The 15,437-nt window shown below is 47.2% G+C and overlaps 8 protein-coding genes across 8 annotated transcripts; 1 reads left to right on the top strand and 7 right to left on the bottom strand.

Annotated features, from left to right (window-relative positions):
• Positions 1-487: 487 nt before the first annotated feature.
• Tb10.6k15.0840 (hypothetical protein, unlikely) lies at positions 488-862 on the bottom strand (the record flags this gene model as incomplete). The annotated part of the gene is made up of 1 exon (XM_818084.1): positions 488-862. One exon carries the CDS (start codon positions 860-862, stop codon positions 488-490), a length of 375 nt encoding a protein of 124 aa, XP_823177.1.
• Positions 863-864: 2 nt separating this feature from the next.
• Positions 865-1,200, top strand: Tb10.6k15.0850 (hypothetical protein; the record flags this gene model as incomplete). The annotated part of the gene is made up of 1 exon (XM_818083.1): positions 865-1,200. The coding sequence occupies one exon, from the start codon at positions 865-867 to the stop codon at positions 1,198-1,200; it is 336 nt and encodes a 111-aa protein (XP_823176.1).
• A 2,294-nt stretch (positions 1,201-3,494) lies between these two features.
• Tb10.6k15.0870 (hypothetical protein, unlikely) lies at positions 3,495-3,866 on the bottom strand (the record flags this gene model as incomplete). Its single annotated transcript, XM_818082.1, has 1 exon — positions 3,495-3,866. One exon carries the CDS (start codon positions 3,864-3,866, stop codon positions 3,495-3,497), a length of 372 nt encoding a protein of 123 aa, XP_823175.1.
• Positions 3,867-5,757: 1,891 nt separating this feature from the next.
• Positions 5,758-6,360, bottom strand: Tb10.6k15.0880 (hypothetical protein; the record flags this gene model as incomplete). Its single annotated transcript, XM_818081.1, has 1 exon — positions 5,758-6,360. One exon carries the CDS (start codon positions 6,358-6,360, stop codon positions 5,758-5,760), a length of 603 nt encoding a protein of 200 aa, XP_823174.1.
• Positions 6,361-9,360: 3,000 nt separating this feature from the next.
• On the bottom strand, positions 9,361-10,596 carry Tb10.6k15.0890 (expression site-associated gene ESAG protein; the record flags this gene model as incomplete). The annotated part of the gene is made up of 1 exon (XM_818080.1): positions 9,361-10,596. One exon carries the CDS (start codon positions 10,594-10,596, stop codon positions 9,361-9,363), a length of 1,236 nt encoding a protein of 411 aa, XP_823173.1.
• Positions 10,597-10,666: 70 nt separating this feature from the next.
• Tb10.6k15.0900 (expression site-associated gene 3 (ESAG3)-like protein) lies at positions 10,667-11,845 on the bottom strand (the record flags this gene model as incomplete). Its single annotated transcript, XM_818079.1, has 1 exon — positions 10,667-11,845. The coding sequence occupies one exon, from the start codon at positions 11,843-11,845 to the stop codon at positions 10,667-10,669; it is 1,179 nt and encodes a 392-aa protein (XP_823172.1).
• A 118-nt stretch (positions 11,846-11,963) lies between these two features.
• Tb10.6k15.0910 (expression site-associated gene ESAG protein) lies at positions 11,964-13,136 on the bottom strand (the record flags this gene model as incomplete). Its single annotated transcript, XM_818078.1, has 1 exon — positions 11,964-13,136. The coding sequence occupies one exon, from the start codon at positions 13,134-13,136 to the stop codon at positions 11,964-11,966; it is 1,173 nt and encodes a 390-aa protein (XP_823171.1).
• A 118-nt stretch (positions 13,137-13,254) lies between these two features.
• Positions 13,255-14,427, bottom strand: Tb10.6k15.0920 (expression site-associated gene ESAG protein; the record flags this gene model as incomplete). Its single annotated transcript, XM_818077.1, has 1 exon — positions 13,255-14,427. The coding sequence occupies one exon, from the start codon at positions 14,425-14,427 to the stop codon at positions 13,255-13,257; it is 1,173 nt and encodes a 390-aa protein (XP_823170.1).
• Between the last annotated feature and the right edge of the window lie 1,010 nt (positions 14,428-15,437).

The raw sequence follows: 15,437 nt of genomic DNA, 5'->3' as shown, positions 1-15,437 counted from the left end.
GCTGCTGGGGGGCACCCGGCCTGCTATTTCTCCGCGCCACCACCAGCTGTGTTGACGTAATGCCAGACTTAAGTAAACCCTAAGTTCGGGTGGAGCTGGGGCTGGGCAGAAATTCTCATACGGGGGTCACTTTTGTGGTGCGTTTACGAAACCGCACAGCGCTGGTGTCACAGGCATCTGTGGAACGTCATTTTTTCACCATTTTCCAGGCACGTTGCGGCGGGCCATGAAAAGTGTCCTCTATGTTTGATAATTTCCATGGGTATCCTTAGAAATCGTTTCAGCGCAGTCCCCTGGCCGCGAGACAGTTTTTCCACCAATGAACTATCAGCCGCACGGGGGAGAACGGAGTGACTTGAGACGAAAAACCCACAGTGACGAAACCTGTACACCGTTGCTACGCGGGAGCAAGAATTGTTCGTGCCGTTAAACGCGAGGGCAGCGAGACATGCATTGTTCGTAACTTACCTTAATGACACCACGTCCTTTAAAGTGACCACAGCTCGCGTGAGACAAAAGAGGGTCCCTCAGCCGCGGAATGGCGCCTTGCGATTATGAAGGGGTCGTTGGGCAGCTCAAAGAGTATGAGGGGGAAAGCACACAACCTCCTCCCACGGTTCAGGGCCCAAAACCGTCCAAGTTGGAGGCCAATATGCAAAACCTTCTCAGTGTGGCGAGTCGACGCTGAAGTTTGGGGCGCGCCGAGTAGAGTAAGGGCGCGCACCGACATTGGGGTATTAAAGGGAAAGTGAACTCTCAGAGCGTGCGCCATTAAAGGGCAACGTGAGTTGGCGCTATCTGCCTTTTCCTCCCTTTCACCATATTTCTGTAGGGCCAACGGGGAAAAGGTTTCATTTCCCATCAATGTGGAATGCAATGCGGGCGCCGTCTCAAACTGAGAAGGGTTTGTTCCTTGCGACGATGGCCTGTGGGTGCGCACCAACTTCTTTGCTCTTCCGTGAGAAACGTGTGAATACTGGGGAAGCAAACCTTCCACTTTCCATGGGCGCCGACACGTTGCCTCCCCAAAGGACACAAAACCCACCTGTGTGGAGGAAAGTGTCCCAGGGCGCTTCAAGGTTCACCTTCTGGCGATCCAGATGGATTCACAGGAGGACAACCTCCAACAAATGCGGCTGTGGGTGCAGCTCCAGCTGTAACCAGCAGAATCAAAGGAGTAATGGGAGAAACAAAGCTTAGATACATCCCCAAGCGGTTCAGCAGGAGAGTTCCCACCCCGTGAAGTTGCGTAAGAAAGAACCCGTAGACTAATAGCATGCCCGGGGTATGCCTTTTTACAGTCACAACCGGGCAAAGCGACAAACAACACGGTGGTAAAACATATGTGTGTGACTTCTGAAGAGTAAGAAAAACTGAAAAAATGCTTTAAAGCCTCTCATAACCATGACTTCCGCCCGGACTCCTAAGCATCAGCGGCACTTCTAAAAAAATGCGTGGAGCTCAAAGAAAAACGTGGATAAATATAAAGGGATTCCCATACCAGGAAAGGCGAGGAAGAGACAAAGACCGTGGGAAAGAATAGTCGGGGAGTGTGCCTGGAAGTTCCCATGATGCACGAAAGCCAACAAACTGTAAGCCAAGCTGAGGTTATGCGTGGCAACAGGGCCTCCGGATAAGAGGGAAACGGCGGCGGCGACGGAGTCTAGCGACCGATGAACTCTTAATGTCACGTGCAGGGGGAGGGGGTCGGCATCAGGAACACCAACTTTGGAGGAGGTTTGTCGCAGAAGTAGCTGCAGCGTCCCAGGAAGTTAGTAAAATAAGTGTGATTTAAGTGGTAGAAAACCACCAACCACCTGGTTCAAACTGATGTTGTCCGAATGAAAAAAAACCGCTGAGGAAGGAGTAGCAGAGGCGAAGGTGAGGGAGGTGGGGACAAATAATAGTGAACGTGCATTTCGGGGGTCACTTCCGGACAAGAGTTAGCGAACGCTTGCGCGGCCTAAGCGTCATATCGTGTTGAAACGCATAAACACCAACGACTGCCCACGCAGCAAAGGAACGCCTACGACAGAAATCATCGGAATAAGACCAAAGTTGGTCGAACAAGTGGTGAAGGTAGACAGAAGTTTCGGTGGCAAAGCAGCAACAGTACTTGCCACGCCAAACCCATAGTTTACCTGCTACAGGGGAGTAAAAGTGCCGACGAAAGCGAGGCTCGGTGACACCAGGAGCGGAGGATAACTGTGAACGAGGCAACAAAGTGTCGATCACAGTAGACCATTTGATTGGAGGAGAGCGGGTAGTCATAAACTAAGATTTGGTCTGTTTTTTTGGAGCAGCATAAAAGAAGTGGGCAAGTGTAAAATATTTCCTCACACCATCGCGGGCCATCGCAAAGCTTTACATGCCATCACTTGCCCAGACAGATGGGAAAAGGAGAGACCAGACGGGGGAAGGCAAATAACAATTCAGACCGAAAACGTTCCGAGCACAGCGGCATATTTGCTCAGTAGGGCCTTGATGGGACACATATAGGAGCGACTCAAAGTACACATGGAAAATCAAGAAGAAAGCCATTGGAAAAGAACGATGGCAGCACACAAATGAAAACAGACACTGCTCCACTTAAATGGGTAGCGCTCCGAGAAGAATAAGGCGATGAAGGCGCGTGGAGATCTGAAGGAAGCTTGCCGCATCGCAGGCACAGCGATGTTCCGATGGAAAACAAACCCCCTGCTTCCGAAAATGTATTTAGATATCTTCTTAACCACAGGGATGGCATTAACGGGCCCAAGGCGTGCCGTAAATATGCGGTGGGAACGGCTGCCCATGTATCAGGACGGAAACCGATAAGAGATTCGCAGGGTCCAATGGAAGGAGTGAAAAAAACGGGGTGAAGATGAGGAAAGAAAGGCAACACTTACGAGCATTCCGAAATTAAAGCCCGTGATACGGAGGAGCTGTGTCAAATTGCGAGTGACGGAGACGATGTTGGGATACACCTCACAGCATTAAGCTGGGGTCGCCGTTCTCACTGGCATCCCTGGATGCGATAACAAGGAGTTGGGCCATATCGGCGAAACGCTACCAGCAATAGCCGAGCTTTAAGCAGTAAGCGAGGAAAGCTGGTGCAACCGGGAACCCACCACTGGGTGTGCGACCGGGAAGGGAAGGAAATCCGCAGCCAGTTGGAGTTGGTATTCCAATGGTCGTCGGGCTACTTGGCCACATGCCCCATATCGAAAAAGCTTTGGGGAAAAAAGAAGAAGCAGGTATTGGAGACACGGTGGAGCAACGGCTGTAACCTGAGCAAGGCTGGAACGGTTCCTTCCAAGGCTCTCCATACTTCCGCGCTAGGAACGAAGCGCAATCGCGGACGGTTGGCGCGAAGCCGAGACAAAAAATCGGTTCTTTACCCCTTCCTCTTTTCGTCGCCGTCCTCTTGTTATAATTTACCGCCCTAAATTGGAATAACTTTGTATTTTAAGCTGGGGCAGAAACCCGACAAAGTGCTCTTCCTTTTAAATTGTCTAAGGTGTGAAGCTGCACTGCGACATGTGCAGGACGTGTCTCGGGACTGTTTTTTTTTTTCGGCACATGCCACTATGGCGAAGGGCCCCACCGTTTTGTTGAAGAGCGCTGCACTGCCCATATCTCCACTCTGTCAGTGCCTGGTCACTACGATTGGGACAAGGATGAAGTCTGGGGCGCAGAGGCTGGCACCCCCGTCGACCATATGGTTCTTCACACTGTTGCCCCCGCGGAAAACCAGCCCGAGCATAGAAAAATGAAGCAGGGTACGCACAAATCGAAAATTGCCGAGGACCCAGCATGTAAAAAAGCACACCCAACTGTAAGAGCGTGTTCACTAGCACAGTATCACAGGGAGAGATCACCCTCATGGGTTAGGGGTTTCGAATTGACAGGGTACTTTCAAAAATAAGGTACTTCCCTCCGAATGAGGGAGTGTCTGTTCAAAATCACATCCCGCACCCTATTGTATGCGAGCGACGTGAGGTGCCGCTTTGCCCCTGCTGGGGGTGAGCGGGCGAGGCACGTGCCACCTGAAGATATGCGATAAGACAGGCACACCACATACACAGCACCCCTCGGTATGGAGCGCTGTGTCCACCGGAATGGGGTGCGGAACTCGGGTTAGTGCTCCTTCTTATGCGCGAACCCCTACGCCAAGCCCCTAAGCTATGGCGAGACAACAGTCGCGATGACTCTTGCGGTTTGCTCAAAACATTAACAAATCCCACTGTGACCACGTCACGGCAATAGTATGGAAGCACTGGACTGCTGCAGTCATGGTGGTCACAACTCCGGCCGTGTGAGGTCACACACAGTTGGATCCAGAAGCGAAAGCAAGTGCTGCGTCACCCTGGAACAAATGATGCATGGGTACTGCAGTTTTAAAAGCCTTTCGACCCAGCACAGTTAACACTACGCACCGCACTGACGAAGAACATTTGATGGCTCACAGTTTGCGTGTTTTTACTGCGAAAGAAGGGTAGTTTCTCCGTGCACGATGAAGTAACGAGCCAAACACCGGCCCGGATCGCCGAAAGGAAGAATGAAACAGACGATAACACGGGTGAAGTAAGTCAAAACTGCGGCATATTGACCTGTCTGCGCACCGTTGCCACTGCGGTGCCAAATTAGCGATAGTTCGCGCCCTTTATCTTTGTGGGTAAGTCACAAAGGGAATTGACTTACCGCACGCCCCGGTGGTCAGCCTACTCAGAGCTGCACCTGTACTAACCGTTGTCATTCGGTCACAGAGGAGTGTAGACTGCAAGGCGGAAGAATGGTGTCCAAATGACGAAAATGGAATAATTTTTTTTTTCACGCGCGGCGCATCAGCGATCCCATGAACATGCAGCAAATCTATACCAGTGAATGTTAAGCACATTTATACAAACCCCACGCTGCAGCCGCATTGGCAAACCTTGAATGGAAAGCCACCGTCCACAAAAGCTTAACTTCAGATGAACGAAACCTTGCACAACGCGGGCCACGCGGCACATACACCCAGAGGAATGGACACCGGCATTTTGCTGACAGGCCGACCGCCGTCACCACTCCCTTCTTTTGAGTGAGATTCATGAGGGTGATGTTCCTCCGCCCAAAAGGGGTAGGAATCTATAAGCAACCGTGAAATTTGTCACTCTGCCATAATCTGTTTTCTTGGCGTGAGACCCTTTGAGGGAAAGTCCGTGAAAAAGCTTCCTCAGACACGCCACCCTGTTTGTGGAAAGCTCTCAGGGAGTTTTTGCAAAGAGAAAGTCTTTTTTTTTTTTTTGCTAGCCATATTCATCTCTGCCACCAGATGGTGTTCTTTCAGTGCCACGCAGGACTAATTGAGGTTTTCCTTGCTTCAGCAAAGTAGCCCATCGTATTCCCGTAGTTCCTTCAAACCTCTCTTATTGGCATCCTATCACTGTGCTACGTTTTTCCCCCCAACCACCGCACGGTGCTCTTTGAACATAAAATGCAACAGAAATATGTACAAAAAGTTGGGAAAGTATCAAAAGTGTGTGCTCATTGGAAACGTCAAATATCAAAGCAGCTTGGGCCATAGTAAATCATACGTGCAAGTGTGAGTAATACGTGGACAGAGGATGTGCCTAAGAGAAGCCAGCAACCTCTAGGAGACGCCATGAGGAGAAGAGGAAATATGCATGTATATGTATTTATTTATATTTTGGATGCACGTGTTTGTGAGGGCCCTTTTTGTTTAATACCCCCTATTTTCCACTAAAATGTGTGACGGACGAGTTATCATTCTCGCTAATTGGAGGTTTGTGCCACAGATTCGTCCTGCATGAGCAGCGCAGCCAGCAGAAACAAGAATATTTTGGAGGACGAATCCTGAGGTGCTATATTAGATGTGAGCTCTTCTCTCGTAAGCTTCATCAATATCTCTTTTCCATTAGGTGTTGAGATGTTACAAGCGTCTCTCCCCTTGACATCCTGAAGAACCGCCCGCAGCGCAGTAGAAGAGTCCCTCCACATGTGGTCTCCTTTAACGCATTTAGGGACGTTTGAGGTTGAATAGATATCATCACATTCACAATCTCCAAAAAATTCGCAAACATTGCCCCTGTCGCCACTGGTTTCTGATTCACACCTGCAGCACCAGTGAACGAAAATCCCTGCCGCTGTCTGACGACTCTTATTGGCACACGACACCAAAACGTCTTTTTTAGGGCCTCCTGGAAAGACATTATCTACCTTCATAGCGTCCCCTAGCTCTTCCTTCTTAGAAACACCGGAGCGCTGGTTGAAAGTGCAATGCGACGCGGACACGGCACCTGTTCCCTGTGCTTCAATGTCAACCACTACCAACATCACCCCCAAAACTGCTCCGATGTTGAGACTATTCGTTCTCATTATTATCCTAGCTGTTGCAAATTTAACGTCCCTTCACAAGACAGCATGAAAAACAAGATCATTCCATTTAACGCAAAGTTATTTGCAATCATTTGCTAAGAAAAGCATTTAAATGTTAAGATATCATTTAACACAAATTCATTTTTTTTTCAAAGCAATAAAATTTTTAAATTTTGTCCGTTAACTACGCCAAGGATGTTGCAACTGAGTGGTGCACATCAAGTAAGCAATCTCTGCATACACACCAAGACCCCCGCTGCGGTATGAAGCTGCCGTCACAAAATCTCCCTCTCTTTGGAAATTGAAGAACACTGACGTGGCACACTATAGAGTGGGAGTTCCAATTGATGTTCTGAATATGAGAAACCGGACGCACAGTTAATCCGACGCTACCAAGTGAAGATCTTTCGTTTTTTATGGTGGAATATTTGAGCAACAGGGGTATCCCAATTCTTTTAAACTCAGATATGATCTGAGAAGAGTGATGTCTTCCACTTGAATTATAAATTTCACAGACAATCGGCAACAAACTGGCATATAGTGAGAGCTAACCGTCTCTTGGAAGACTCCCGCTGGCGTTCCCTCTCAAATGGGCAACTGGCCTTCCGTTCCCTCAATCCACTGTAATCAGCTTTTCGTACGTCAATGCTTTTCTCTAGATGATCATGAATACAACAAGCCCACAAAAAACATACTAATTTCGCTTCCATAACCCCCAAGTAACCAATTTACTTCATGAGCACGCCCAGGATTAAACATTCAACTGTATACACCTTTGAATTCTTAGACGTTATACAACTACTTTAAATTTATTTTAACATCTCGGTATCACAAGTCCTGTCTTCTCCCAAATTGCCCACAGAGCGACTCGCTCCCGAGGGTGGTTCCAAGATTAGTCGGACCACTCCCGATGGAATGCCATCACTGTAGTTGAAAACTGATAAGGTAAGAGGAAAACACACGGCGACAAACATAATCTACAATAATTTCTTCCGAATCAAAACTTCTGGTCGCCACCCCGCGCTCTCTACCCTACCTAATTTTCGAGTAATGGAACGGCTCTTATCCACGGGAGAGGTAGTTATATCATGGACATCAATCTGCTGCAGCGCAACCTGAAGCGAGATTGTACCCCTGCTACTTGTTCGGAAAAATAGCGCGCACAAAACAAGCGTCTTTCCCATGAAGCTCATAGTTTGGAATATCCTTTATATGACCGGCACGCCCTCCCCCTCACATCCCTCTTTTTCGTTTTATCACTATTGTGCGCGCTCGAGATTTCACTAAGAACTCCTCTAAATCACAGGCATTTCCAATGGAACCAATTAAAATCACGCCACCTCTTTATCCTGACTCACGCACAGCAGCGTAAAATCGAAATCCTTTTTATGAGAGCTCTTCGTCCACGTTTCGGCAGTTTTTAGGGACAAGATCCACTATTCAATAGATGCATACCACGTCCTCAACAATGGTGAAGATGTCTACCCAACTTCATTGCGGAGAAATACGAGGCACGCCACGGTGAAATAAATGCAAACACATGGTGCTGGCGTCAGCTAACTTCACTTAAATGGTCTCATTAGCCATTTATATTTCACCGTCCTATTGATTCGACGCACGTCACCGAGGTTGTTCGAAGGCACTTTCTCTCCTTACGTTGTGCCACTAAAGGCTCCGAAAGTGAATGCTCCTTCGTTCACTGTCACCTCTCCGGTGGTTCAAGTTGTCGGTACCACAATGACAGTCTCCCAGTCATCGGCAAGCTCACCCTCCCAATTATCTCACCCCGAATGGGCAATAGTGGAAGTGAGGTTTGTTTTGAGTGTGGCGTTGCCAAACCATTGGAAGTTGTAGTTAAGGGACATGGGTCCCCGTAGAGAGGGAGTAAACGCCTCCCCGAATACGTACTCTGTCACATTGTACGGAAACGCCAGCGCTTATATAGTAGCCGCACCATCAGTTGAAGTTCTCCATCCTGGCGTTGACAAAGTGATTTAAAGGGTTCTCTGAGCGTTTAAACTCTTCCACTTTTACCGATGCCGTTTGGGCATGCATTCTGCAGCCCAACCGTGACGAGCCCTCCATAAGCTCCTTCCCACTCATCCAGTCTCGTATATTCACACACTTTCGTACCACTGTGAACTTTTGTTCTACACCACTAGCATGACATACATCCGTAGGAGGTAACATCCCCTCTCGATCGGAAAATTATTGAGGGGAACATTGTTCCAAGCAAAATGACTCTCGCCATGTGTTTGTCATTTTAATTTTTGGTGAGCTATTCGCAAAGGTGTGTCTCTTCCTCCACAAACTCGGCCTGCGCTAAAGACGTGTCTGCGCCATAAAACATTGCTACGATATCATATTCCCACATAAACCCCTCAATCTCACAGACACCTCCCGACATGTCGGTGTCGCGGAACACCACCACACCAACCACCACTGCACCGGATGGCGTTATACGAGCACACGGCTTGCACTACCTCAGGGAGCAGCCCGTGTTTTCTGCCACAACACGCGCCTTGAATGCAAGCTCTCATCTAAAAGTTTGACGATAATAATCACACTCCCCCTTTGAACTGCTTGTTTTACAGAAAGTCACCAATAACACCACGATACGGCATTCGAAATCTACATACCCACTACTCCCCCTCATTTTCATCCGTAAATAGCGAACGAGTACGGTGCTAAAAAAAAAAAACGGTTACCTTTATTTTTCGGTGGCCACATCGTTGCAGGCATCAGTAGAAGATCCCAACGACACTGGGATCGCTGTTTTTTTTTCGTTTACGCGGATCCACGTGTTTACAAAACAACGCCAACTCGCGATTGCAGGGAGCGAATTTACATAAATTTTTAAAGACTGTCTTCGAAAAACCTTTTGATGTCAACAGTGGCACCTAAGGTGATTTGCCGCGGAGTGGACGGCAACCCACAACGTATAAAATCCTGTGTACACACATCCGTAGAAACAGCCGGTCTCACGCTGACCTGTAGTATCTAATGCTTACTTCGGACCGTCGACAGCCACGTGTAGTCCACGGCCTCATCAACGTTGCAAACATCGGCAAACTTACGAATATATTTTTCTCCTTTAGCGCCGTAGATCGTTAAGCTGGTCTTAGTTAGCAAACTCCTACTGTCTCTCTGATACACATCATCTCTCATTCTCTGTATCCATACCAACCTCCTCACAACACCTGGAAACCACCACTTCCAGTCTCTAATAAGCCCGGAAAAATGCAATATCATGCTTCGAATTGGGGAAGTGTACGAAGGAATGAGAAAATACCTCGCATCGTAGTCTAGAGAAATCAGACCCTTTCTCAAGTGCACTGCTTTACCCCCAGTGTCCTGTTGATTGACGCTCCAGGCAAAGAGAATGGTCCAAATTGTCTGATCACACCACCATCTGTCACTCTTTTCTCTAAGTTTTGAAAATCCTCCTATTGCTTCCTTAAATGCCCACACCCTCCCGATCACCCCACCAGCATTAAGATACGCCCGCCCACTCTTTGGCATCCGCATCACCCGTTCCGCGCCGGTTGCTTTGGCCTTTGAAATCTCCCCCCTATAGAACCGCTCACACCTCTTTTCGTGTTTTCTGCCTCTTATTGAAAACAAAACGCTTAGTTGAGAGGCAAAACACCCCCTTTCAGCAGTAAACAGGAGTGGAGACTTTTGGACGCCTTTCAGTATTTTTTCCTCATCGAAATTTTCTGGTTTGCTCGGTGTCGTTGATATGAACTTGCTAATAGCGCACTGGAGGTTATGCTTGTTCACAAATACTGTGTCCGCACCATCAAATGTCACAATCACATCGTCATCACTTAACCCCGCACTTTCTATGTAGTTCAGCAACCAATGTGGCCTCGAGGTGTGATGGTACACGCCATCGAGTCCTATTGTAATTACATCAATACCAACAACGAGAGAGCTTACAAGCATTCTACACCAACCTGGGGAGGGCTTCGTCTGTATCACGACGTAACGCACCTTTACATCTCCCACTCCTTCGCTGCGCATCTCACGCTCCCAACAACCCTCCTCAAACGTGGTGTCTTCCACTTCTTCCGTCCGGATAAACAGCATGCGACAAAGTAAAAAGATAAGCAGAAGTGCCGCACCTATTACACACGTTCTCTTCCTTCTTTTACCATAAAATTTCTTAGTTCCTTTCATCTTTTCTAAAAATGAAATAAAACACGGATTTCCACACACAGTGTATTCATACATCCTGGTGAATGGCGTGCCGACACGCAGCGTATAGGGGGCATGATATTATGGTACAGGTCAAGCGCTGGTGTTACTTTCTCAACACACCACTTAGCCAGTTTGGGTTCACAACATCGCTTATGCTGCACACGCTGCTAAACTTCCTCCACTTTTTGAACCCAAAGACGAAGCGAATATCCACATAAACGGTCTTTAAGTAATCTGCCACTGTCTTCTGTCTTCCTTCGGAATCTCGCAAAGCCCTAAACCATGTCGTCTCACCAACGTATTTTGCCATTTTGTTTTTCCACAAAACGATCGGCATTGGAAAATGTAGGATCACTCCTGTCCTAATCGGCGTTGTATGAGGATAATGAAAATACCGAGTTTCGTAGTCAAGGCTCATAATTCCCCTTCTCAGAAGCAACACCGGTTTCACGTGCTTTGGTCTGCTGACACTCCACGCTAAAATCAATGACCACATACTTTGATCACACCACCATTTGTAACTCTGCCTTTTGAGCGCGAAGAAAACATCTAGGGCCTCTCTCAGAGCCCACACTCTTGCAATTACTCCTCCGCCATTGAGATGCCACCTTCCAGATTCGTGCTTCCGCAAAATAGCCTGCGTCCCTGCCAGAGTAGACGCCTCAAATGCCTCTTCATACACATTTAAACATCTTTCCCGTTGAGGTATTTTACTGGGATCGACACCCGTCATGATATACATTTGCGGCGCGTAGCAGCCTTTTTCTGCCGTGAAGAGCATTGGAGGTGTCATAGCTCCCTGTAAGATTTCTGTTTCATTGAACTTTTCAGGCGTGCTAGGCGTTGTTGCCAGAAAATACTTCATGGCATCTTCTCTTAAATGTGTTTCTGTGAAAAAAGTGTCTCCCCCATCGAATATCACAATCACATCGTCTTCATGCATCCTCTCCCGTAGCATATAATTATATATCCAGGTCCATCTCCACGCATGAATGTACACTGCGCCCATTCCAACTGTTGTGACGCTTACGTTGGTGAGTATAGAGCTTAAGAGCATTCTACACCACCCTGGGGAGCGTCTCGTTTGCACCACAACATAACTAACCCTTGGTGCATAATTACTGTGGAAATTTTCTTTTCTCAACCCGTGACCGGTTTCCGTATGGCTACTTCTTATATCCATTGTCGCCATAACCCCGACCACTATCAGCAGCGCAATCACTATTAAATATAATCTCCCTCCCTTTTTACGAGCAACTACCCTTTTCCCTCCCTTCGCCATTTCCTGAAAACAAAAATAAAACGTCAGTTTCTGCAATGAGTATGTAAGGGATAAGAGAGTGCGATGCGATGTGCCGCGGATTACGGGTGTAATCTTCAATGCAGATTGACCGTATGCATTACTTTCTCAACTCCCCAGATAACCAATTTGGGTTTGAAACGTTAGAGATGGGGCACACAGTACCGAGCTTTACATACCTAAAGGCACCCCTTGCAGAGTGTATTTCAACGGAAGTTGTTTCTAGCAGCCGCCTGTAAGCCTCTCGTTCTGTGAAAGAATTTTTTAGAGCTTTGAACCAACTCATCTCGCTGAGGTACCTGGGTATTGTCTCCTTCCACACGTTACTCGACCCCGCAAAATGTAGTATGGCACCCCTTTTGATCACCTTTCCATAAGGATAATGAAAATACCGAGTTTCGTAGTCAAGGCTCATAATTCCCCTTCTCAGAAACAACTTCGGTTTCACGTTACTTGGTCTAGTTACACTCCACAAAAACACAAATGCCCACATAGTTTGATCACAACGCCATATAAACCACTGCTTTTTTAAGCGGAAGAATGCCTCCAGAGCCTCTCTCAGAGCCCACACTCTTGCAATTACTCCTCCGCCATTGAGATACGACCTGCCGGATTCATTCATCCTCAGAATCGCCCTTGTCCCTGTTCGGGTGGACGCCTCAAATGCTCGCTCGTAGAACCTCCTGCACTTCCCAGGCGGTGTATTCCTTGGATGCTTTACCATTATATCAATATCTGGCATAGCGCAATACACCTCTGCCGTGAAGAGCATTGGAGGTGTCATAGCTCCCTGTATGATTTCTGTTTCATTGAACTTTTCAGGCGTGCTAGGCGTTGTTGCCAGAAAATACTTCATGGCATCTTCTCTTAAATGTGTTTCTGTGAAAAAAGTGTCTCCCCCATCGAATATCACAATCACATCGCTCTCACGCGCTTCTCCCCGCCATACATAATTATATATCCAGGTCCATCTTCTTACGTTACCATACCATCCTCCCATACCCAACGTAACCACCGACACATTGGTGAGTATAGAGCTTAAGAGCATTCTACACCACCCTGGGGAGGGTCTGTTTTGCACCACAACATAACTAATCCTTGGTGCATAACTACTGTGGAAATTTTCTTTTCTCAACCCGTGACCGGTTTCCGTATGACTACTTCTTATATCCATTGTCGCCATAACCCCGACCACTATCAGCAGCGCAATCACTATTAAATATAATCTCCCTCCCTTTTTACGAGTTGAAATACCCTTGATCCTCCTCAACATTTCCTGAAAACAAAAATAAAACGTCAGTTTCTGCAATGAGTATGTAAGGGATAAGAGAGTGCGATGCGATGTGCCGCGGATTACGGGTGTAATCTTCAATGCAGATTGACCGTATGCATTACTTTCTCAACTCCCCAGATAACCAATTTGGGTTTGAAACGTTAGAGATGGGGCACACAGTACCGAGCTTTACATACCTAAAGGCACCCCTTGCAGAGTGTATTTCAACGGAAGTTGTTTCTAGCAGCCGCCTGTAAGCCTCTCGTTCTGTGAAAGAATTTTTTAGAGCTTTGAACCAACTCATCTCGCTGAGGTACCTGGGTATTGTCTCCTTCCACACGTTACTCGACCCCGCAAAATGTAGTATGGCACCCCTTTTGATCACCTTTCCATAAGGATAATGAAAATACCGAGTTTCGTAGTCAAGGCTCATAATTCCCCTTCTCAGAAACAACTTCGGTTTCACGTTACTTGGTCTAGTTACACTCCACAAAAACACAAATGCCCACATAGTTTGATCACAGCCCCAAAAAAAACTTTGCTTTTTTAAGCGGAAGAATGCCTCCAGAGCCTCTCTCAGAGCCCATACTCTTGCAATTACTCCTCCGCCATTGAGATACGACCTTCCAGATTCATTTGCCCTCAGAATCGCCCTTGTCCCTGTTCGGGTGGACGCCTCAAATGCTCGCTCGTAGAACCTCCTGCACTTCCCAGGCGGTGTATTCCTTGGATGCTTTACCATTATATCAATCTGTGGCATAGCGCAATACACCTCTGCCGTGAAGAGCATTGGAGGTGTCATAGCTCCCTGTATGATTTCTGTTTCATTGAACTTTTCAGGCGTGCTAGGCGTTGTTGCCAGAAAATACTTCATGGCATCTTCTCTTAAATGTGTTTCTGTGAAAAAAGTGTCTCCCCCATCGAATATCACAATCACATCGCTCTCACGCGCTTCTCCCCGCCATACATAATTATATATCCAGGTCCATCTTCTTACATGCCCGTACTTACCCTCCACACCCAACGTAAGCACCGACACATTGGTGAGTATAGAGCTTAAGAGCATTCTACACCACCCTGGGGAGGGTCTGTTTTGCACCACAACATAACTAATCCTTGGTGCATAACTACTGTGGAAATTTTCTTTTCTCAACCCGTGACCGGTTTCCGTATGACTACTTCTTATATCCATTGTCGCCATAACCCCGACCACTATCAGCAGCGCAATCACTATTAAATATAATCTCCCTCCCTTTTTACGAGTTGAAATACCCTTGATCCTCCTCAACATTTCCTGAAAACAAAAATAAAACGTCAGTTTCTGCAATGAGTATGTAAGGGATAAGAGAGTGCGATGCGATGTGCCGCGGATTACGGGTGTAATCTTCAATGCAGATTGACCGTATGCATTACTTTCTCAACTCCCCAGATAACCAATTTGGGTTTGAAACGTTAGAGATGGGGCACACAGTACCGAGCTTTACATACCTAAAGGCACCCCTTGCAGAGTGTATTTCAACGGAAGTTGTTTCTAGCAGCCGCCTGTAAGCCTCTCGTTCTGTGAAAGAATTTTTTAGAGCTTTGAACCAACTCATCTCGCTGAGGTACCTGGGTATTGTCTCCTTCCACACGTTACTCGACCCCGCAAAATGTAGTATGGCACCCCTTTTGATCACCTTTCCATAAGGATAATGAAAATACCGAGTTTCGTAGTCAAGGCTCATAATTTTTCGCTTCATAACAAACCCGTACACTCTCCACTACCGATCAATCTCCCTCACATACATAGCGTCCCGGAGGTTGGTGACGCTAACAGTCGTAGTCCTGCTTTTAGATGTCAGTATATCCCTACTTTCTTCTACCGCCCATACGGGCTATTTATCCTCGAAGATTTAAATGTAACCCTCCCAGGTCATGCATCCCTCACGTGGCTTACAGCTGTGCGCGAATTGCTTAGCGAGTTTTCTTTTTGCCCATTTTCATCCACCTCTTACAATCCCCCGTCTTTTACTTCCCCGTTTTGCCACAACTTCCATCTGAGACGTAGAAAAAATTTTCCAGCCGCATAAAGCGTCGTTGGCGTGATCTTCCCCTGCATGGTGCCAGATTAATTGAGTACTCTTGGCGCACTCGAATCTCCGTTCATATTCTACGACCTCTTTTTTTCTGTCTGGTTGCGCAAAAAAAAAAAAACAACACCTAACCCCATCAAGCACCAGTGTTGCAGTACCCTCGCAAACACCAACACGCTGCATATTTTTGTAAATCCAAGTCTATGTCGGCACATGTTCACGGCACCCT

This window comes from Trypanosoma brucei, chromosome 10 (genome assembly GCF_000002445.2).
Source record: "Trypanosoma brucei brucei TREU927 chromosome 10, whole genome shotgun sequence".
In the NCBI taxonomy this organism is placed as follows: domain Eukaryota; phylum Euglenozoa; class Kinetoplastea; order Trypanosomatida; family Trypanosomatidae; genus Trypanosoma; species Trypanosoma brucei.
Note: the sequence above shows the minus strand (reverse complement) of the source record. Positions and strands in the feature narration are given on the sequence as shown.